General features: G+C 37.2%; 1 protein-coding gene across 1 annotated transcript in view; it reads right to left on the reverse strand.

Moving 5' to 3' along the window:
• LOC139120270 (uncharacterized protein ZK1073.1-like) overlaps window positions 1-24245 on the reverse strand; it is a 56768-nt gene that overhangs the window by 17763 nt on the left and 14760 nt on the right. Inside the window, exon 3 of the mRNA XM_070684550.1 lies at window positions 12463-12517. Within this exon, the coding sequence (XP_070540651.1) occupies window positions 12463-12517 (55 nt within the window). The remainder of the gene's footprint in view (window positions 1-12462; window positions 12518-24245) is intronic.

Genomic DNA, 24245 nt, shown 5'->3' on the forward strand with positions numbered 1-24245 from the left:
GGTAACTCCTGCTTGACATATTTTGGGGTTATCCTTATACAGGAAACACAGAATGCCATTGTGTTGAATTTTGAATTACGCTTCACATCTCAGCCATTACCCCGGGTGCAATAGCAAATCCATCGTATACGACTATGATTTATGACTTCTTATTCCAGCCTGAAAACCGACAGCCATATTTTTGGAACATTCGTAGGTATAATGTTACAGCCATCATGAAATCATAATTGCCTGAATTTATTAATCCTAAATGAAATCATGAAAAGCCATGTTTTTTGCCTCAAAGTGTCATTCAAAATGCCACTAAATGTCTTTCATACATGTAATTATATTTCTTAAATAGAAAATGAATTCTTAAAAACGGAAAGAGATGCAAGCATAAAAAAGATGTGTAAATAGGACTGTACATAAAATGGTATGAATAGATAGATAGGCCTTGGATATATTTTCATACAAATTGACGTTCAGAGCTGATTATCAAGTGGTCATTGCACTATACATATAGAATATCAAAAGTGTGGCGTTGCTTTGTATTTATATAAGGAGTTCATTACACAAACCAGGCTGCTATGCAGAGAGGGCATCATCACTGAGTGGAAGAGAATTACAGTGGGACTGATAGATTTTCACACAAGATGCACTTAACTCACAGAGAGGAATCTATTCATGACGGTCCGGGATACCGGTTTGCCAAATCAGACTCTGCAATACTCTGTAATTCTCATTCCGTTCAACACAGCATCGCTAATTTACAGTGTCTTGTTAGCATTCAACTTTGCAGTCTCCATTCTGAATTAAGCTTTCATCATTTGGTTTTGTCCATGGATGACAACATCGCCATGGCCCATTGCATTAAGACGCTTCATTAGATGATGTCAAGCCAATCCAATTAAACCAGACACTAAGGATGGTGACTCGACTGCTCACAAATTTCAATCCAATAGGACTCGTCCAGACTACATGTACCTTTCTGTGGAAAGATATCTATCTATTATATCTAAGATGGCATCACATATTTCAAGGTAAACTTGATGCAGCTGAGGATCCAATGACACACTGATGGCATGCTTATATATACCTAACAAGCTTCTGATCAAAAGTATCATTACACAAACCCTATTGTTGATGTACATTTTCTATACTACACAATATGTTGCATTGGCAAGGCTATCTGAATATTCTGTACTTCCACGTACATAACGGAACTGAAACAAAACAAACTTCTTGGACACAATGAAAGTGATAAAATCATCTAGAGTTACCACTACTGTCCCTTCAATGGTCTTTGATAATTGCTTCCTATGGGTCCACTGTTCAATGCATGTTGATTTTTTTCCCATCCAGACCAACTTAATGCAAAACTCTCTCTACCTTAGCTTTTGGGAGCCATTTTCCCTTCCAGGACATATTTCATATCAACAACCAAGGAATGTAAAACAAAATCAAGGTTGTAGTAATAAAGCTGGAACAGTACCTGTACCTGTATATTGAGGACCTTCACTCCTGGTTTATTTTTCAGATTTCAATATATCATAGTAGACATTTTGAGATTCAGGCCCTCCCAATTTCAAAACGTACAGGAATATTGACATGACTGTTGAAAGTGCAGAGTTCAAAGTTGAGCCACTTTGCATATAGAAATGATACGCAAACTGTAAAATTAAGCGAAAGCACAGACAAGCCTTACATCAACTTGACAGGATATGAGGTGAAAGCCCAGTGAGATTAAAAATTCATTTTCACAGTAAACTATGTGCAAACTTTCGGGTGTCTGTCTCTGTAGCATATTTCATGTATGCATATTATACAACGTGTAACATATCACCATTCCAAAATTTTGTTAATTGAAAAAAGTAAATGGCAGTATACATCTTAAAACTTCCAGAAGTCTAGTCAGACCTGCCAATTCCTATAAACATCTCTGACTCAGAGTAAAACCTAGGCCTGCCTATAATTGAAGGCGATAGACGCACAATAGAAATGCCATAATATCCACTCTATGGTTTAAATCAGATTCAGTACGAGATGAAATGATCAAATTTGGCACAGAATGCTACTCAATTTGCCTGTCTGTCTATAACAGTTATGGCTGGCCTCGGTTAAAGCTCGGAGTTGAACTCATCAAATTTTGCAACGTTAATGTAAAATTGAACATAGAAAGCTAGCGGTTCAGGCAAACACTGTAATGCAGGTATATCCACACAGATAACATGATTGTACAGTACTGTCATGAAGTCATGAACTTCCATTCAACAAGTCATCGTTGATGACACAGTCCCCACTTGTTAATAATGGGTACTTTGATTACATGTCCTCAGAGAGGATAGAGTCCTCTTCATTAATTAGGTCTGTGATAAAAATACTTTGATACAGATGGCGCTCAATGGCCAAGAGTGAGTTCCATGCTGATGAAAACATAAAACCAATGTAGGCCACCATCCTAAAGTTCATAAAATGAGTCAACTAGGAATTAATCAACAGGATGTTGCAAAACATTTTGCATACAATTCTAGCACTTAACAGATTATCACTGGTACATATTTCATAAAGTTTGATGCAGTATTTACAACACTATGAGATCAACATCTGTACAAGTTTTATCACATTTGACGTATAATTTGTGGCTATATCACCCTAATTAGGAAAGTTCATTACTTATGCAATTACAAATTAATTAAAATTACACTGATAAATGTCTTTTTTAATGTTAAAGCAATGTGAGCTTAACATTGGTTAACATCTGTATAAAGTTTCATGAATTTGATGCAGTACATATTTCTTGACATATCAGCCTACTTACAAAACTTCAATAATTGACATGTTACTGCTACATGACGTGAAACAAATTGACGAGCATATGTATGAAATAGGTCAATGTCAACTTTGAATGATACTGGTGGAAATATGTCTGAGTTATGGCTCTGTACATGAAAACATCGTAATAAAATGGCTGCCTAGCGACCATATTGGATTGTATCACATAAAAAACGACTTACATATGTATGACATAGGCCAATGTCCTTGTACCAACTTTGAATAAAATAGGTGAGATATGCGTGAGTATATGAAAAAATTATATGAAAAAAGTATATGAAAAAATTTAACAAAATGGCCACACAGCAGCCATATTGGATCGTATCATAAAACAATTGACGTGCATATCTATGACATTGGTCAATGTCCTTGTACCAACTTTGAATAAAATCGGTTGAGATATGCCTGAGTTATGCCTCTGTATATGAAAAAATTGTAATAAAATGGCCGCCTAGCGGCCATATTGGATTGTATCACAAACAAATCGACGTGCATATCTATGAAATTGGTCAATGTCCTTGTACCAACGTTGAATCAAATCGTTGAAAACATGTCTGAGTTGTGGCTCTGTACATGAAAAAATCGTAATAAAATGGCCGCCTGGCGGCCATATTGGATAGTATCCCAAAACAAATCGACGTGCATCTGTATGACATATGAAGTAATCCTTGTACCAAGTTTGAATGAAATCGCTTCTTGCATCTCTGAGATATCTGTGTGAACGGACGGACGCACGCACACACGCACGCACGCACGCACGCACGCACGCACGGACATGACCAAACCTATAAGTCCCCCCGGACGGTGTCCGTGGGGACTAAAAAATGTACAGTCTATTTAATTAACTGTGGATTAAAGAAAATGTGTGAGCAAATACATTCTATTGATTTAAAGATGAGGAAAATTTTCTCTGCGGCAAATTTTAGGCTCAGAAACCAATATGAGACAAAACAGCTATACACACATGTATTGATACAGTTTTACAGCATAATAATATAAAAGATATTGGTAACTGCTGTGAGATGTATGCCAAGAAAACTTTAATTCCATGATTGACAGAAATGCAATTTTAGATCTAATCTAGCTGTCTTTATACATTTTGGTCATGGACTAATACATGACAGATCTTCCATTGCATTTCCATTGTCTGCATGTATTGCCTATCGTCAGAGAAGATACAAAAATATTGCTTAGAAGTAACATGTTCACAGATTTCATTGATATTTATTACATGTTGAGCCATAAACGTTTATAGAGCAACTTCCCCTGATTTGGAAACGCAACTCTACAAGTTAGGGTTTTAAACCTAGAATGATAGAGTGTACCTGTGAGTATAACAGTACAGGAAGTGTGAATTATTGTCCCTATTCAGTTTCTGAGGCAAGGCTCAAGGGAGGTGATATTTCCATGCTGTTCACACCAGGAATACAAAATAAATGGTCAGGGCACCTTGTAGCTCTATTTCACACATCTTAATATTGATCTTGATCTTCAATATCTGTTCACTTCTCCAAAGACAAGCATATCATCTGCAATATATCTATATTACATATCCAGTCAAACCTACATGTATAGTGGTCACACACAGGACCGAGAAAAAGTGACCACTATTTTGGAGGCGGTCTCTCTTAAGAGGGTGGGTGCGGCACTACTTTGGACGTAGGTGATGGGTAGAGTGGTGGATTTCAGAAAAGATAGCAGTCATAATAAAATTCCAAAACATGAATTTGTTGAAAATCATAATACATCCATTAAAATTCTGAAAGCAATCTTGTAATGCAGATATAAAATGCGATAAATACATTCATTTCTTGCTTTCCAGTCTGAGCATTGTTTGACAGAGGCTATCATTTAGAGTCAAATATATACATGCTGACCATGCATGACACACTGGTACAATTGCATGAGGCCTGACCACATTTATAAGAGAGGTGGCATGGTCGGTGTAGGGCCTTAACATGTGAAATGTTATGGGACTGCCACTAAGTGACTACTACCTAAGTAGGTGATCACTCCGTAAGGGCGACCACTAGAACAGGTTTGACTTTATTTCGGAGATGTAAGTCAACTGTGCACAGATTTACTGATTGTTCAACTCTTCCCATTTTGAGGAAGAAGACTTACCCACCACAGAGTTGCATGTGGCGGTGCAAGGAAATGCCATTGTAATGTTGTCATGTACGTGTACATGTAAGTTTCACTTCATTTTCTCGAGCCGAGTGTTTTTGTTAAACTCGTCAGAAAATGACAACCCTATCATTTTCTCGCACGTTTCACAAAACTCTTTTGACAAGCCATTTTGAGAACGTACATTCAAAAAGTAGTGTCATGTCGGTGTCAGGAACGGAAATACACTACATCTTATTTTCACTGTGAAACATAACTAGTAGGATTGAAAATGCTGACTCCGCAATTTTTTTTATAACAATCATTGTGCAATTTCAGTGCCTGATTAGCGACCCACTTTTGCCCTCATATGTAGAGGAACATTCATACACAAATCTACATTGCAGGGATATGTGACAATGCTTCAGTCTTAAGTCCTATTTATTTCAAGGTTAAAATCTACTCATAGGGCAATGTGAGCTGTACAAATTCAAAGTGCCTGGTACATTTCTGCGCAAAATAAGACAGGAATACCAATTTTTCTTATCATACTGAGACTTAAATGTACTTATCCACTCACTGCTACCTACAACCTCATTATGCTATTATCACGGAACTGACAATATATACATATATGTACTTTTGCATGTTGTTTACCTAAAGAAAGAAAGAAGCCTGCTGCCATGGCAACAGATACACAAATTTATTTTTTTTCTGTCTGACTTTTGTGTTTTTCAGTTTCCACATGACATAATGCATTTTCTATCAACGCGTTAAAAACATAACATGGAATCGCTGACAGCTGGTATTATATTTATTTCAAATAATCCAATTTTAGCAGGATATTTTCTCATTTAGATGTTACGCAGACTGTAGTTATTATCTCTATATTCTCCTTCCCTTTGAAAATCACTTGTCACACTTTTTAACAAAAGATGTGATTCTTCCATTGTTTGCTGTGTTCCTGACGCAATGTCACGGTTGGATGATACATGCATAAACTCTGGGATGTAGAAAATAGCCGGCAGCCAGCAAAAACAGCCAGATGCCAGCTAAAAGTTGCTGGCTGTGAAGATTACTACGGTAGTTAAGTAATAAATCAGAACATTTTGCACAAACTTAAAGGTATACTGTCACCTGTTCCAATTTTGCCACAGTTACCATGGAAAGAGAAAATCCAATCAATCACAGATTTTAAGTGGGTGGCGGCTTTTTAAAAACAGCGCCCTCACATGGGCATTTTGAATATCATGGAACGCCCCTTTGACCATATACATGTATGGGCATATTTAGATAACAGGTGACTGTATACCTTTAATGCCCTTACACACTACTTGTAACCACCTATACTTTTATTTCTGCAACCTGTACCTAACATTTTCTACATCCCTGAAACTAACTACTGTAAGTGTGCCCTGCAATGGTGCATACGAGTCATGCAGCACTGCTGACCGTTAATGTCAGGCATGGTGATACAGCCATTTTGTGTTGTCTGTCCTCATATAGCATGTGCATTGCTATCAAGGAAGCATACAGAACATTACAGTTCACAGAAAGAACTTACTGGGATATGTCTTACATCAACGAACATTGTCAATATTTGACGACCTGCTTTTGAAAAATTACCTCATTGTTTTTATAGGACTTTCAAAGGTGATGGAAATTCAATTGTCTAAAGTATGGTCTGATACGAGATGAACAATAAATATCTTGTGTGGAGAATGACATGTACAATGAGAAAAATCAATAAGAAATAATAACAACTTGATTACTACCACCGATTGAGGAATATATTTTCGTCAAAAAGGTTGAACATGCCAACTTTAGTACGTGAAGGTCGTTTGGGCAGTCTGACCTGTCATATCACCTGGTATTGATAGTTTACGAGTTTTGAGGTTCCTATCTCTCTTTATCAATGATGATTTATAGGTGAACTGCTGAGGGTACAAAGGCTATGCTGACCATTCAATGGGGCTGTTGGTCACAATGTTCATTCATGTACATTCATTCAGCTGTCCAGCAGAGAACAGAGCTCAGGTCACTGATGATAGATCTGCGCCGTTACCACGGTGAAGGACAGCAATTGTAGTGTTTGCTCAGGGTCCATTATTACGTTCATGCAAACATGTGAATGCACATAACTGACTTTCAACACAACACAAAAAGTGCGTAAACCACCTGGTACCAAGCAAGGACTGACAGACATTGTACAGTCACTGTTTACGACAGCTTTGATATCTTGTTTGATTCTGAGGCTAAAATGATGAATGCTTCAGATTGCAGCAGTGTGGAACGTACAGGTAATATATGGCTTGTGTCAACAACAATACTCAGTGGCATACGTGTACTACGTGCCGTCAGTCTGTTTATTCATTACTCTTGAACATAACTTTTTAAAACTTCCTAATGTATGTCATGGGGGTGTGTCTAAGTTTACTCACAGTAAAATACCACCTAAGTTCTCCCTGGAGCAAGACAGAACTAGGGTATATACACCATTAGTAGGCATTTGGCCACTGATTCATTCAACTTTATGCCAAAGTATAACCATAGTGCTAGAAACATTTCTAGCCCATGGTAAAACACAGCAAATTTGTGTAGACTTCACTGACTCTTAACAGATGGCGGTATGCAATATACTGGTTAAAATTCAGAATTTTCAAGATCTTCTCATTTGGCGATATATATCGGTACAGAGGATGTTTTTCTGTCAAGCCTATAATCAAAGATAAACTACCATTTACTGAAAGCAATGGGTTTGAGAATTCGGTCACGAATAAGGACAAGACACACCTAATTAACTCAGAAACTCTGTGTCTAACAGTTTACTGAAATAAATCACAACTCTACAAAGCTATATACACACTTATCAACCATCTGAAATCCTGTTGATAATTTCAATCAGAGGGTGACATCGTGACATCAACAACTTGTTCTAATAAGCTAGACTGATAACTGCTCTTCTATAACCCTTTCCTGCCGAGCGCCCTTGTCCGTTATCCTCCCAAGTCAGTAGAAAACCGCCCCATAATATGTGCCTGCAAAAGATTGGCTCTCCTGCATGTTATCCTGCCAGGCATTTTGGCAGAAATCGCCCATTTTCAGGGTAGTTTTAGCCGTACTTATACGTGTTAGACTTCGATAATTTCTACATGCCCGTAGACAGGGGAAGGAGCTCAAGGGTTGCTGCAGAAAAAAATTGAGGTCACCGGCTTTGTTTGCCCTGGGAGTGCGTCATTTTATTGCCGTTCCATGTTTATTTTTTCGGAAATAAACTCCTTCAGTATTACGCACGTCCGCTAGGCACAAACATCACCTCACTCGTCTGTTAGTCAGAGACCCTGAGGGTCGTGCTAGGGGTGCAGCAGCACCGTCAAACCTGTCCTGTTTCCCCAGGGTAGGGTCAATTGAATACGTACCTTCAACGACTTGGCAGTGTAGCACAAAAACTACGTTTTTGCCATTGTATTAACGACATGGCTGAGCCATTGAAGCACAGCTCCACGTAGTTTAGCCAGCTCAGTTGGGAGTTGGCTTACGAGTGTTACCGTTCATTACTGACTTAATCGAGTGGTCCTCAGTCAGGTACGGGTTTGTACCGACATGGCTTAGGCTGCAGCTAACCAGTGATAACCAGTCACTACACCCAAGTCTTCAGTTCACTTTTGCGATGCACGGGTGCAACGCAATATGCTTCCATTGTTCTAGCCATCGACGTGTCCACATGCCTGGCAGCCATATTGTACTGCTAGCTGGTTTGCATAACAAAAGCAGTCCCTGCTAACTGCAGGCGGTATCCCATAGCATATTGACCTTATGTCACCTTTTGAATTCTCTGTACGCAAACAGCGTACGTAGTTACTAATGCGTCGGCAAGAGGATATGTTTGCCTGCAAACCAGAGCCAATACTTCGGACGATGGAATAAATAAAAATCCAAAGCTACGTCCATTGAATGGCACGGCCAAGGCGGTGAAGGACGTTGCCTGGCTTGAACTTGCAGAGCTGAAGCCCAGCTTAGTACGTCGGACACCAGTTTGTAATGGTATTTCCGAGTCGTTCATATCCGTTCCATCGGAGGAACAAGTCGAGCCGTCCCGTCAAAAATACGTTCTCATTTTCAGTCACGCACAACTGAATAAGTGACTTTCGTCTCGCACCATCGGCATATCTGCCAAGTCGTTTGCAAGAGGTAGCCTTCTAGATTAGCATTGCCGAGTTGGTCAAGTTCGGCAGCAATCTCTATAGTGCCAGGCAGCCAAGTACGTCCAACTCCGCCAGAAAACGTCACCATGCTATCCTGCCAAGTCCGCTAAAAAGCGGTTAAAAAAAAACCAGCCCCCCTCGGGTGTGGGGGACTGGCGGACAGGTTTCTGCACCTTTCCCTGTCTATCGACTCCCTGCGAACCCATTTCGAGGGGAAAAGGCGTTCCTTGTCAGAAAACCTCTCCTCGGATGACCCCTAAACGCACAGGGGATAGCAAAACGTAGTGCCGTCGACTTGGCAGGAAAGGGGTACCCAAAAAGGGCCGATTTCCACCCGGGTGGGAGAATAACGGTCACCAGTGCTTAGATTCTGGCTACACCGAATTTCAAGCGGATTTTCACCGACTTGGCAGGAAAAGGGATAAGGAATCTTCGCATTACGTGCAATGCATGAATCGAGCATGTATTTGTTCCTGTTTCTCAGTTGAAGGAGAGTGGTCGCCGAAAAAAACGCCTACACAATATCAGCCCTCAACAAGGGTATGATAACGGCAGAAGCACAGACTTTAAAACCACACCACTTCTCATGGAAAGCTGTCCAAAATGATATTTTTATCCTGAATGTTACTTATGAAGATTGCACATTGACACAGAACTAAAAATAATTTGTAGGAACCAATGGTAGTTAAAGTAGTCAAACTACAATGATAGAAACTCTGTTTGGAAGAAAAACAATATATTTTTATTACGAAATAATAAGCAAGTAAAATAACATAGCCACAGCAGCATATCAAGGTACGTGTCTATACTGTCATGAATTATCTACACTTTGATCTGTGAGATTGCAGCACTGTGTTTTCAGTGTTTATACATGTGGCTCAGGGGTCATGTTGTTATTGTAACTCTGTAACAGTCAAAATAGACTAATCTTTTAGTTGAATTGATAAAAATGCACAGGTGTCCTTGAGTTGACCTCCAAAACAATCAAAACATCTATACTTGCCAGATCAACCCAAGCGTAAAAGTTGCCGCCAACTTTACTGAAAGTTAGTCGGGCTACTCACAGTTCCCTCACATAGTTGTCTTCGATTGGTCCAGTTACGGTTGTAGCATTGGACCAATCTGCCACTTTGTTTAAAAGGTGAACAGATCCCATAGCCAATAGCACAAGGTGTTACACCTTCCTACCAGCTATGGATCAGCCAAAAATTTGACTGTTAAAGTGTCAATATGATTCATTGACGAAGCTGGCAATTCCACATTACATCTTTCATTAATGATGAATAATCAAAAGGACATTGAGGACAAAAAATCTCAATGTCTGAATATCTATCTATAATTGGATACTTGGAGCATATGATAAATATGACCTAGTGTTAGACATCAACCCTCATTCTTTTTCTCTCCCTTTCCTGAATTTAAAACAAAAAGTCTGCAAGTGCTAAAATTGTAAAATTATGATAAATTATATTACATAATAATAATATGCATACCTCGTTAATAACACATTTGCCTTAGAAAACTTGATATTTTAATAAAATCAAAGGAAGTGAAACTACTTGCATTGCTCTTTTGAAGATGAACTGAGACTGTCTGATAGAGTGTGTTGTCTCTCAACCAATGACTTTGTCAACATGCACGATCCAAACTAAATCATAATTGTTCATGATCAACTGAAACACAGCTATAACCCTTGATAAAACAGATGCATACCCATACATATGAATGCAAGTTGTCTTGTTATAAGCTTATAATCTTCCACCAAATGAACAATTATGTTTTGGAGGCACATGTTTAATTTTCCACAGCTTTTAGGCTGTATCAAGCTGCCACTTAGAGATTATGTTATCTGAATAACCCCTGTACGACACATTTTTGACAACACAGAATAATGCCATTGAAAATTCCTAGGATTAGATTCTAATTGCAACATGTTCTGGGGGATATTTTTGTTGTTTCATTGTCAAGTTATGCTTTTCAGTAATGTCTCTTTATGTATTATTCATATCATGGCAACATATTTATATGTTACAGATGCAATAAAGCTGATTATTATTATAATATTTCAAATGCCAACAGGTTTTGACTTGCTGATCAAACTAAAAGTATGCTGGTTTGACATCAAACTACGCTCAGGGCTGTTTCCTTCATAAAGGCAAGTGACATTGTACACGAAAACAGTATTGGATATGAATTGTCTGGTATTAAACTTAGAATATAACGAGACTATAATCTCTATGTTTCAGAAATGTCGTGTGGCATATCTAAAATATCTCTTATTAAAAATATTTGATACTACTACTTTTTGACAGTATCGTCTGATTTTATTTGACTAGAGGTGCAACATCATAATGAGAGCCAGCCACAGTTGTTGTAAAATATTGTCTGTAGATTGAAGCCTTAGATGATACTGAACAATATGATCAATAGCATCCGATACTATCACATATTTTGGAGGTACGACACTGTTAGGACCAGCAAAAGTTGTGATCAAATATGGTCTAGTTTGAAACCCAGGACAGATGATACTATCAACAGTCTTCAGTGTTATCACGTATTTTGGAAGTGCTACATTGGCAGGAACAAGCCAAGGTTGTAATTATTGTCGTTTGAAACCATACACGAAATTACACATTGGTGGTATCCCATACTAAATGTGTATCGTACTATCTATAGCATTCTATGCAATCATATTAGACTATACTCTAACATCAATATTTTCTAGTATCAATACTAGATTATGCATATCCTATATCACATCAATGCGTAATGTTGTATTGTCCCTGTTTCCCTGAGAAGTACTAACAGGCAAATGAATAAATTATCTCAGACTCTAAACACGGCAGTGTCTGTTTCTTTAGTCTGTAGTGTTGAGTTTTGAGTATAAGAAGGTATAAGATGGTTGTTTCTAGACTTATGTCTGTTTTTCTGGCTGTTATCACAAGAAGGGACATCATGCAGTCTCTGGATACTAGAGGCCAACTTCACAGGGACTTGCTTGTGTTAAGAGTTGATCATACAGTCTACACAAAGTATATTGTGGTTGCAATACCAGTGCCAACCCCTACACTCTATTCCCTGCTTTTTTCTCTCTCTCTAAAATCCTGTGCAGTGTGCTACTGCTGTAATATTGATAGCCACAAATCCCAATACTTTGTCACTCAGATGCAGACAGAAAGTCTCCTGTAAATCTCTTCTGACATATATATATAATATCAAACTTTCAACAGTTTGACTAGGTGAAATCATTACACGTGTTTCATCGAGACACATATCTCCCTTCAAGTTCCGTGTAAAGCAAGTAATTTCACGGTTCAAATCACTATTGTCTACTTACAATTGAGTCCAATGTCGTGCCATGTTATACACAGATGTCTGGCCTTCTTGTCTCCCTGGAAAATAAAAAAATAATTGAAGAGTGTAAATAATTCACAGATCTGCTGTACACATAAATACAAAGTTTTACCATTTCATGAGACACCACAACTCAGTTTCTATGAACATATAGTAATAAAATGTAACTGCATAGAGCAGCACACCTGTAAATGTACCGGATTACAATGTGGTACATGAATTTCACACTTGTGTAGCATTTTAGTACCTCAATGTAACAATAGTACACCACAACACAGCTTCTATGTACACATAGCAATAAAATGTAAATGGAAAGTGTAGCTGAGCAGTATAGGCTATACTTGTTAAATGTTTTTTGGAAGTCCAGTTTACATATTTACCACTGAAATACAGTAAAAACTACAGTATTTATTCATAACTATCACTGTTAAAGTACTACCGGTAGTAGTTACCAACACAAACACAACAGCATCATCACACTTATAATATTTAGATTATACCATTGCATTACCTGGTTAGTTTATATAATACTGACACAGTACTAATTCATGCAATGTAAATGTAGGATTCACTGGAGTTGAAAAAGTAGTCATTTACAGTGCCATACAATCTAAGTATTGAAAATTGTGGAACATAATTCGAGTTTTTTAGCCTGGGTTACAATGGCAATTACTCAGTAATTACAGGTGATGATAATTTGCCAGGAATGTAATTGCAGTAGGGCTTAATTGTGATGTGTGTTCATTATCAAATTACATGCATGATTTTGAAATAATGCCATCACGTGACTGAGCAAAAGGTCAGTTCTCTGTAAGTTGTAGTGCGTTTTTTCAAGCATGGCAAAGTACATGAACCATGTTCAATATAACATGACCCCACCGAAAAATTTGCAGAATTACTAATTCCATCTTCTTTTGAGCACAAAATTGCATCAGTACAGTTACATGATTGAAGAAAAAACGCCGTATGAACTGTACAGTTGTTGGGGAGGGGATCACACAGGGGGTGCCACTCTCAACAGTCTGCTGGAATTTGAATAAAGTTTACCTGCATGCACACATGAAATTGCCTACAGGCTCACTGTAATGGCATCTATATGTAGCTCAAATATCATACAGGACAAAAACGTGACCCCCATGACCTACTGACATAACCTGACATGAACAAATTTATCATGTCACATAGGGTGATTTCATGTTTCAATATTTACATTGGCATGCGTTTAATACACCCACACCTGATGAGTGGCGCTGCCTTAAAAGTTTCACTGAAACTCAATCTGGATGCAAGGATGCACACACACACACACACACACAGACTAACAGAGTGATCACATTGGCCCACTTGTGTGCCTTTGCCACACAGGAGCCAAATATGTGTGCATGTACTGTATACTTCAGATGGCATTGCATGGTCCTTGAGTACAACCCTGTTCTGTCTATGGAATGTACGCATTGATAGGCTCATGAATTGCACATATTATTTTAGTGTGAACAGCTCTCAGTTTTACAAACACCAATGCACAATGTTTACTGCTTGTATCATTTACATTGATTCTCAATGTTATCTTTCGTGTAGGTATACAATCATGAAAAATTGTTTTCTACTCAATATGTATGCTAGAAGCATGCTTGATCTTTCTACACATCCTTAGAAGTGTGGAGGCGTTAATTTTCTTGAATCGAAAATTTTTTTAAATATGAGTCATTTATGACAGCACACAATTCTGAATAATTCCCACTCGATGAATGTCATTATATTTCCTAAATAGAAGCTTGAGTGCAGTTGTAAACACTTTTCACACAGAAACGTGCAACAAACACAGCATCATTCAGCGATGACGTACAGGAAGGAAATGGATGTCTGTGTAAGCTACTTGCAGACACCCTACAACCTTTGATTAAAATGAACACACTTAACCTCCAAATTTCCTGCAGTGCTACTTTTAAGAGCAATATAACACGATGTCACTACTGAGCCTTCCTGTCGCCTGAAACGCTATCTACGCCAGACATGCATGAGACAGCCAGGTGAATTCTAAACCATTAAACTGAAGGGTTTTAATGATCTTTCAGATTAACAATGTCAGTTCCACTGATCTAACGTGTTCTGGAATGGATTGATCATAAAAGACAGTTGGTATTTGATCAGAAGCGTTTCCTGATGTTTTCTGATATGTCTCACAAAGGTGTACGGATACAACAGGGCTCAATATATACTGGTGTATGCCGCACTTTGAATGTCCGTGTCTCTTCGGTGTAAGCAGATTGCCAGATAACATGCTGGCATGTTGTGATGAACTCTGATCTTTACCTAAACATGCTTAAATTACCCTACTGTGGGTTATTTTGAATGGCAAAATTTTTCATGTATTTACTGTTTTGATAAAAATTCAAATGAATTTACTGTTGACATGAAGGCAAACAACACAGATGTTGGATAGGTATAATAAGCTACCCATTCTTGCGATGGAGTTTGATGTAAAGATGGTAAAACCTACAGAAGACACTAAAGCATAGCTATATATGGTCTATGAATGCAAGAAAAGGAATCTGTGAGGGATGATGATGATGATAACTTTGGATACTATATGTTACTGATAAACTACAACACAGTCACTTTGCACCTACAGGCTACTGGGAAGCTGATGCATGTTATACATAACCTGACATAAAAAATGTGCATGTTGGCAAAATATAACATTTCAAGTTCTGCAAACACATCAAAAAGTGCCTTTACATGTGCAAACATGTACTGTATAGCCATAAAACACCTTGCCCTGAATGAGGTATTTATTTTTCGCCCAACAGGGTTTCAGTGCCACGATCAACAGATCACTCCATTCACTTAACAGTATCTGTAATTTTCCGTGAGCTTGCATTTTAAACTATCTTCATCAAGTTCAATTTAAAGATCCGATATGTCATCTGTTCCACATCCATCAACATTCTGAATATAAATGTTCAATATAAAATTGATGTATCAAAATGACATTTGCAACTTGGCAACGGCATGTGCTTTTGAACTTGAATTTCTCACATTTTTTGAGACGTCAAGGGCACAGAAGAGGTGGTGAACAAAATTCAACTTGGTAACAAGGTTAAGTTCATGATATACATGTATACTGCCTGATCTCAGAGGTCACTGAAACAGGGTACATGTGATTTTCATGTACACACTGCACAATATGTATGCATGAGATGGGGATAATTATATGCATGTTCAAATAGACCCTCACGTGCTCACAATACACACTGACATGTAGCTGATGTGGAATACATGCAACAAGCAAAGACATATAAATCATTCTGACACATATGTTCTGATTATATATAAGTAATAAAGGTTGATCATGATATGGAGGTAATAATTTAGATCAAATTAACACTGTAGCAAAGGTCACTGTGAATTATTGCAAGGCGTATATTCTTGAAATTCGTGACTTTCCACATTCAGTTTTCAAAGAAGTCATTTAATTATAATTACGAGAGGATCTAATTACATTGGCTGTTGGGCAAGTGCATTAAAACTTGTCATATCGAGGTAATTATCAGATGAAAGATCGTGAATGTGATCAAGATATGAAAGAAATTTCTCAAGGACACTTCTGAACGGGATTCTAAACATAATTTTGAATTACAAAGTGTGAAATTTGTATTTGATTGGTACAATGTTTGCATGATGATTTCCATAACATTTGCATTATTTCCATATTTAGATATGGGCTAAATGGTATTTTCTACATGACCTATTTATTACAGTAAATGCTACTCACTTGCAACCTGAAATGTGGCGCATTGAATAAATTACACTTGTCACAAAATATTTCCTACACTCACCTATACGGCAATTGTATATCTGTCGCTATATATATCCTTTATTCCTAACAGTTTATGATAGAAAGCACTTATTTGTAACTGTCGCAAGCAGTCTCTGACAAAAGCTGTAGTTAATTATTTATATGCACTGTGCAGTCAGCATAAATCACAGGATTTCACGCTTTTAGCAATCTGGCACAAAAAGCTTTGCAAAGGTGGAAAAATGCATTAAAGGTGATTTGAAGAGCATAATGAGCTCGTATCCAATTATGTGTCACACTTTCCCTCTAACCAAGGTATTTAATATCAAAAAATGCCCTTCAACTACCATTATATAAAAGGTACAGTACACATCTCTTTACTTAAAATGAAATTTAGAACATACTATACATTTTTTTAGGGTCAAACACTTTGATGTCAAAAGTAAAAGTCAAAAGCACATTTTGCATATGAATGATTAAAATTTTTTCTGAATGCTCTCCTATATGCACGGTAAATATTACCTAGTTGGCTAAATTGGTTTATGACAATATGGCAACCCGTTTTACTGGTTATCTCAGGAACTGCATGATAAGAATGTACAAAGGCTGTACTGCACAGTAAGTGAGGCTACCCACAATTCTCCATGATCTGTACACACGGAGATCACTCACTGAACTGAAGCAAATTTCTTCTGTACACAGAATAATTCGGTCCATATTCCAAAATTCTGGCAACATAGTTCTGATAATCATAATTTTCTGATTTCCCACTGTGAATAATGAGAAGATCAACCCCTTTTCCGCGGAGGAGATAGCAATTTTGTAATTTTGTCGTCATAGATTTTTGACAGCCATACACAATATTTTCAAGGAAACTAAGGGATTAAGTTGCATCTGTGTTGGCAAAAGAAAGGGTACTGATATTTTTTAATGTTGGTAACAAAAGAAATTTGCATATCTGACAGGTGGTATGATGAGACCATCTTAGTTGCTGATAACTTTATCTTGAAAAGTGTGCGATTTTTAGCACCTCTAAACATCGACTTCTCATTCAATTTACTCTTGAATTTTAAAAAATCATTAATTTTGGAACATAGTTTTAACAAATAACCCTGAACTTATATAGTAAGTTAAAATTGTTAAGAAACTGATAAAATTGAAAAAGCCTGTAGTAAAAAATGTCTGAGTGAACAAATCCAGGGGAATTGTGGGTTAGCCTCACTTACTGTGTACTGGTCGCTAGGGATTCTTGAGCGAGTCCTTGACTTTACAGCCACTAAGTCATAGTACTGCAGTTTACAAGCTAAAAGTGCCGTTCTGTCAAGTTTCACCATATGTTTTGAAAGCTGTAAATTTGAATAGGTGAGCATAAGAATCAATTGATAAGCTAGTTGATTGTCAACCTTTGCTGGTTTTGTGAAATGATTCCGAAGTCTTGTATATTCTGTCTTCAATAATCCGGCTTTTACTCAACATCATTATCTCATTAATTTTGTTCATGCCCATTTCAGCTTAATCATATGTAGTTCACATCCAAGTGTGAGAAAAACACCTTATTTTGGCCAATAAAGTCAGTTAAGGTAGTATGCACCTCGAAAGTGAAAGACTTAAACTTTTGCTCAAACTTTCCTCAAGGAATCTTTCAATCATTCTCTTTCAAAATCAAGAATAAAAATAGGGGGTCACCGTGCAAATTTTGGTACTAGAGAAACAAATTACCCAAGATTTACCGATATTAGAAATTCAAAATGGCCGCCATCCCTGTGTTAACTCTATGGAGAGAAAAATAAAAATTTCGAATTTCGAAAAACTTAGACGGTGAAAAGTTTTCTTTTACCAAGAGCTTTAAAATGAACCCCCACATGTGGTATATCAGACAAGAATTGTATAAGTTTGAGAGTCCGAATGTCTGTCCCCGAGGTGCGTTCTACCTTAATGGGGAAATTTTCAATGCCTGGTTCTCGCATTGTTTGACATTGACTGTTTATGTGATTTTAGTCCTTTGTTCTTCTTTGAAATCTGCACACAGTCAGAATATTTGCCCAGAGACAAAGCTGATACAGAACCTGCCCTTTTACTGTAACATTCAGTCTACATGTAAGGTCCTTTGACAACACAGTCACTTGTATTAGGGGCAGTAATTTCTGGAAAAGGCTGTTGTGTACACGTGTAGGACGGGTACAATTCCTTCATGTACATCATGAAATGGAAATATATTGTAGTGTACAAATGAATGAGGTAAATGTTTGCATTCACACAGGTGTGTTTGTTGGGGCTTTGAGAGATTGTTTATGGACTTAAGAAACCATACAGGTAGTCACTACTTCAGTCCTGACATGGTAAAATAACAACAGTGAATAATCAAATGATAATAAACACTAATTTATGTGACATTGTGGTAAACCTTTTGTGGCCAACCATTAAGAAAGAGAATGTAGACAATGATATGATTTTTCATTTTGTGTTAATTTGGTTTCTATTGCATGATGGGCCAAAATGGAAATAAAAATTTTTGTATTTGAGGTGCAGCTTTACATCTAAGTTCCACTCGAAATTAAAGTTCACAACTTCTCACTTTTCCATGGATGTAACTGCATCCTCTGGATGTTCCATGAAACATGAACTCTGTGTGTGTGTGTGTGTGTGTGTGTGTGTGTGTGTGTGTGTATGGCAGTGAGTTTAGGATGATGCTTAGATACCCAAACCTTACAAAACAATGTATTTTAATACCCCTGAAAAAGATACACTTAAATATCATAATTTTAACTGATAATATCATATTTAATTGTATTTATAAAGGTGAGGGTATGAATGTATGGTATTCTACAACAATGTCAAGCTGCCAGACCACTTCTCCAGAATATTTAAATTAAAATGACATTAAAAGTTCAAACGATGGTTGACATGACAGAAAAAATGTTCTGGAATGCACATTAAGAGAAACAACTGGAATGATACGACCCTACCATTTTAGAGGTTTTTTTATCAAAAGGTGATCTGAAAATATTGTTTATAAAGCTATAAATTTTTAACAGCAGCCATCATGGACAAATAATCTTAAAATACCCTAACATAGAGACAGGACAAACATTACAGTTAACTTCGCGGGTGGTTCAAACTGGGCTGTTGTGTTGAAAGGAAAGTATGAATGCACTTTTCACCAAATAGAGACAATGAACAAGAACAAACTCAACAGGTGGTTCTGCCTTAATAATACCTGCTTATACCGCTAGTATGATAATTTTGGAAATATTTACAAAGCATTTATCACAGATCATACATGAATTTTGTTGATATTGAAGGTTTTAGACCCTCACAAGAAGAAGCAACTGACAAATGCATTGAGAACTCATGTGCCTGCAATTTCTATAAATTTCTATAATTACTAATTAATCCAATAGAGGTAGATTGTAGGGACATAAATGTATATACAAACTCAAAATTTCACAACAATTTTCTGATGTACCACTTACACGGGCTCATTTTGCATAGTGACCCCTGATTTTTATTTTTGATTAAATTTTGGAAAATCGACGGTTGAAAGTTTCGTTGGGGAAAGTTTGAGCAAAAGTTTTTATCTTTCACTTTCAATGCACATATTACAATGAAGTCACTCCTTCAGTTTGACTACATCCAATTTCTCAATTGCTACTTTAAAAAATAATTTGATACAGTATGTGTCAATGGGTCAATGGGGGGAGGGGGGCTGAATTTATTTTATTTTGTCTGTTTTGGTTGCTCCCAAATGTTATCAGTTGAACAGAGTCATCTTTCAAACAAATCGTCCTTTGGTTACTGTATTTCCAAATAACGGGGCGAACAGCAGAAAGTTTTCTATATTTCTCCATTCTATTCCACTTTAGCATATGTAAACACAAGCAACAGCATTTTTGAATCATATCTGGCCAGTAAAAAGTTGACATCAATTTTGTATGCAGACAGGCTGTGTGTATAGGTTTACCAACTTTGAAGAGGCACGGCTGATTTACATATTATATCGACAAACCTTCAGACCTGTGATTATATTATGTTACATGATACTATAATACGCTCAGCTGTGTCCAGTACCATGGGGTACACAGAAATAACTAACAGCGCTGCCTAACACTGTTTGCAGCTTGTAGGAACTGGTCCCTGAATATGGCTACATTTTGTATCATAACATTAACAATATCACAATACAAATGAGCTGAGCCCTTGAGCTCACACAGAGTAAAATTGGGAATTTCAATTTTTAAAAATTAAGAGTGCCAGTTCTCTTTTTATGGTACATTTATGATAATTTGTAAAGATATATTTTATTTGATGACTTTGTCACATCCATGTTGAGTCTACACGACATTGCATTGAATATACCTATGTCTTCAACTTCACGATAGGGTACATTGCACAAGCATAGTGCACATGTAACATTGACAAAAGCTATTATACTGTAGCTGCTTACAAATTCCAATATGTCGTATTTGGCATTCAAATGTGAATGTAGATGCTTATGTAGTTATTTATTTATCGTTTATTTATTTTTAAATGCTTAAATGCTTGTGTTGCAACTTTTAAAGAAGTACAGAAATAGAGATGTACTGGTACATAGCTGATTCTAAATTACAATACGTGAATATCTTTTTCTGCCAAGATGTTTGTTCACTATACAAATGGCGTTATTACATGAATTGAAAAGGGAATTTGAAAGGAAACACAATCTGCTGAAGACAAAAGTGAGTGGAAATTGAGTACTGTTATACAAATCCACCCTTAATGCACACAAAACACCGAGGAACTTATAGCTGAAAATACCACAGCCCAACCTGCTTCATTTTAAATGGTACTTTTGCGCATCTCTTCAGGATGTAACTTTTGCTATGCCATATCTCTCTGTTTTCACTTTATCCACTCCAAATATCATACAAAATATACACACTGCAAAAAAAGATAATTATACAGCTTTCTTAACTCGCATGAACGACAAAATTTGAACGCTGCTTCATAGAACTCAGTGCATGGAGACACTTTAATATTTACCCATTGTAAAATTGCCATCATAAAATCGAACACGATGATGTCCTTTCTGTGACTCTCCCATTGTATGCACATAATTAAATTGAATTAAATTTTCAGTCTATGCAGATGTATGATGAATGTTGAAAAAGCCGAGTACAATGAAGGTTATACGACCAAAATAGAACTCTTACAAGGCTGCAATAATTTTCTCTGACAACCTTGAGATAAATCAATATTTAATTACAAACAACATATAGAGCATCTGCCTCACTGCATAAATCCTCGGGCAGAATTGGAATAACAACAATATTAACATCCTGCATGTAAACTAGTGCGTGAACTGAAAAAGCTACTTCAAACTGGCGTATGTTTGTGTCCCTCAAAGTTCAGGACAACCTTCCATCACACAATGACCTAAATTCAGATTCATATTCCGGGTAAATATTTTCAAATATCACAATGTTACAAAAAGAGCATTGTAGCCATCTGGTTTGACTCCCCTAACCACATGAATGTTGATAATTCTGAACTGTTACCATTTAGTCCAAATTGCTAATGATAACAACAGGTTTGAATTTGCATTTCAGAAATGCAAAAAAGCTTTCACTGTAGCCAGTGTGGGTAAGATTGCTTTCATTGTAGATTTAGTCATACAGGATCAAAATATCTGCACATCCTGCAATTTTGCACCTGTTATGACTGACCCAGCTTGTAATCCCACTTGGGATGTTAAGAAACTAAATTATTTACTTCTAAATTTAAGAACAAGTCATCGTTGATGACACAGTCCCCACTTGTTAATGGGTACTTTGATTACAGGTCCTCAGAGAGGATAGAGGCCTCTTCATTAGGTCTGTGATAAAAATACTTTTGAATAAATTTGCTTGATACATGTCTGAGCTGTAGTTCAGGACATGAAAAAATCGTAATAAAATGGCCACATGGCAGCCTTATTGGATCCTATCACAGAACAAATCTATGTGCATATGTATGACAGACATCCAGCTCTATGGGTTTGCTCAGAATTAGATATATGCATAATTAATGAGGTACAGTATGAAGCATCATAAGGTCTCCCATCATACCATATATGAAGGGTGTACCACTTGTGGTTACTGAGTTATGGACAAATATGTATATTTGAGGTCAAAGGTCATCGAGGTCATGTGACATTTTGTCACAATAATTTTATTGCTAAGTTATCCCTATATACAAAAAATCAGACCTCTAGCTCTATTGACTTGCTCAAAATAGATATGCACATAACTAATGAGGTACAATATGTGGCGTCATAAGGTGTCCCATCATACCATATATGAAGGGTGTAGCACTTGTGGTTACTGAGTTATGGACAAATATGTATATTTGAGGTCAAAGGTCACCGAGGTCACATAACATTTTGTCAAAAAAATTGTATTGCTAAGTTATCCCTATATACCAAAAATCAGACCTCTAGCTCTATTGGCTCGCTCAAAATTAGATATGCACATAATTAATGATGTACAATATGTGGCATCATAAAGTGTCCCATCATACCATACATGAAGGGTGTAGCACTTGTGGTTACTGAGTTATGGACAAATATGTATATTTGAGGTCAAAGGTCACCGAGGTCACGTGACATTTTGTCAAAAAAATTTTATTGCTAAGTTATCCCTACATACCAAAAATCAGACCTCTAGCTCTATTGGCTTGCTCAAAATTAGATATGTGCATAATTAATGAGGTACAATATGTGGCGTCATAAGCTGTGCCATCATACCATATATGAAGGGTGTACCACTTGTGGTTCCTGAGTTATGGACAAATATGTATATTTGAGGTCACAAGGTCACCGAGGTCACGTGACATTTTGTCAAAATATCTGAGATATCTGCGTGAAAGGATGGACTCACGGATGGACTCATGGACGGACATGACCCAATCTATTAGCCCCCTGGACTTCATCCGTTGGGACTGAAAACTGTGTCACTGCCTCCTTTTTGCAATATGAATACGATGAGAAACTAAATTTTTATTTTTCTCGGCCTTATACATCGAGTCTATGGACTGCCATATACATGGGAGTCTATGGACTGCCTTATACATGGGAGTCTATGGCCTGCCTTATACATGGGAGTCTATGGAGGTGAAAACTAAAAGTCCTCTAACACGGCCAAATTTGATCGCATTGTGAAACAAATCGACGTGCATCTGTATGGGGTAGGGTACTATCCTTGTGCAAAGTTTGAAAGAAATTGACCTGGGCATCTCTGAGATATCTGCGTGAACGGACGGACGCACGGACGCACGCACGCACGCACGCACGCACGCACGGACGCACGCACGGACATGACCCAACCTATAAGTCCCCCCGGACGGTGTCCGTGGGGACTAACTAAATTTATCTCGACTAGCGGTGAACACATAACGATGACATGTATGTAAAAGGAAATTTACCAGTGTCTTATGACTGTTCTTGACCTTAACCTAACCCTGATGTTTACACAGATGTTTGACCTTTAATCAGTATTTCAATGCATATAATCTTGATCATGTTCATTCACATGTACATAAACAGAATTCTATGAATGACGACTGAAACACTCAGGAATGGTACACGTTTAACCATATCTTTCTCTCACCATCTACTTGATGTCAAGAATATAAAAGTAAAATTTTAAAAACCTTGAGGACATCTGTGAATCATTAATAAGATTTACGGCATCATGCTAGCTCTCTGGGCAACTACACTCATAATTTGAAAATTAAATATTGAAAATACGTAAATGGCAACACCACAGAGACAGCAAGCTACCTGCATAACAAAAGTTCATAATTGTGTCCACGGTGAGTCGGGACACATGGGACTTAGATGTGTAATAAATACCTAAATAGGCAATTATCTGCGTTTTGATATATAAATATAAAGGAAATATTATGGGAACAATTCCAAATAATGCATATTGTGGCGATTTCACCATATTAGA

The sequence above is a fragment of the Ptychodera flava genome, chromosome 20 (genome assembly GCF_041260155.1).
Source record: "Ptychodera flava strain L36383 chromosome 20, AS_Pfla_20210202, whole genome shotgun sequence".
NCBI classification, from domain to species: Eukaryota; Metazoa; Hemichordata; class Enteropneusta; family Ptychoderidae; genus Ptychodera; species Ptychodera flava.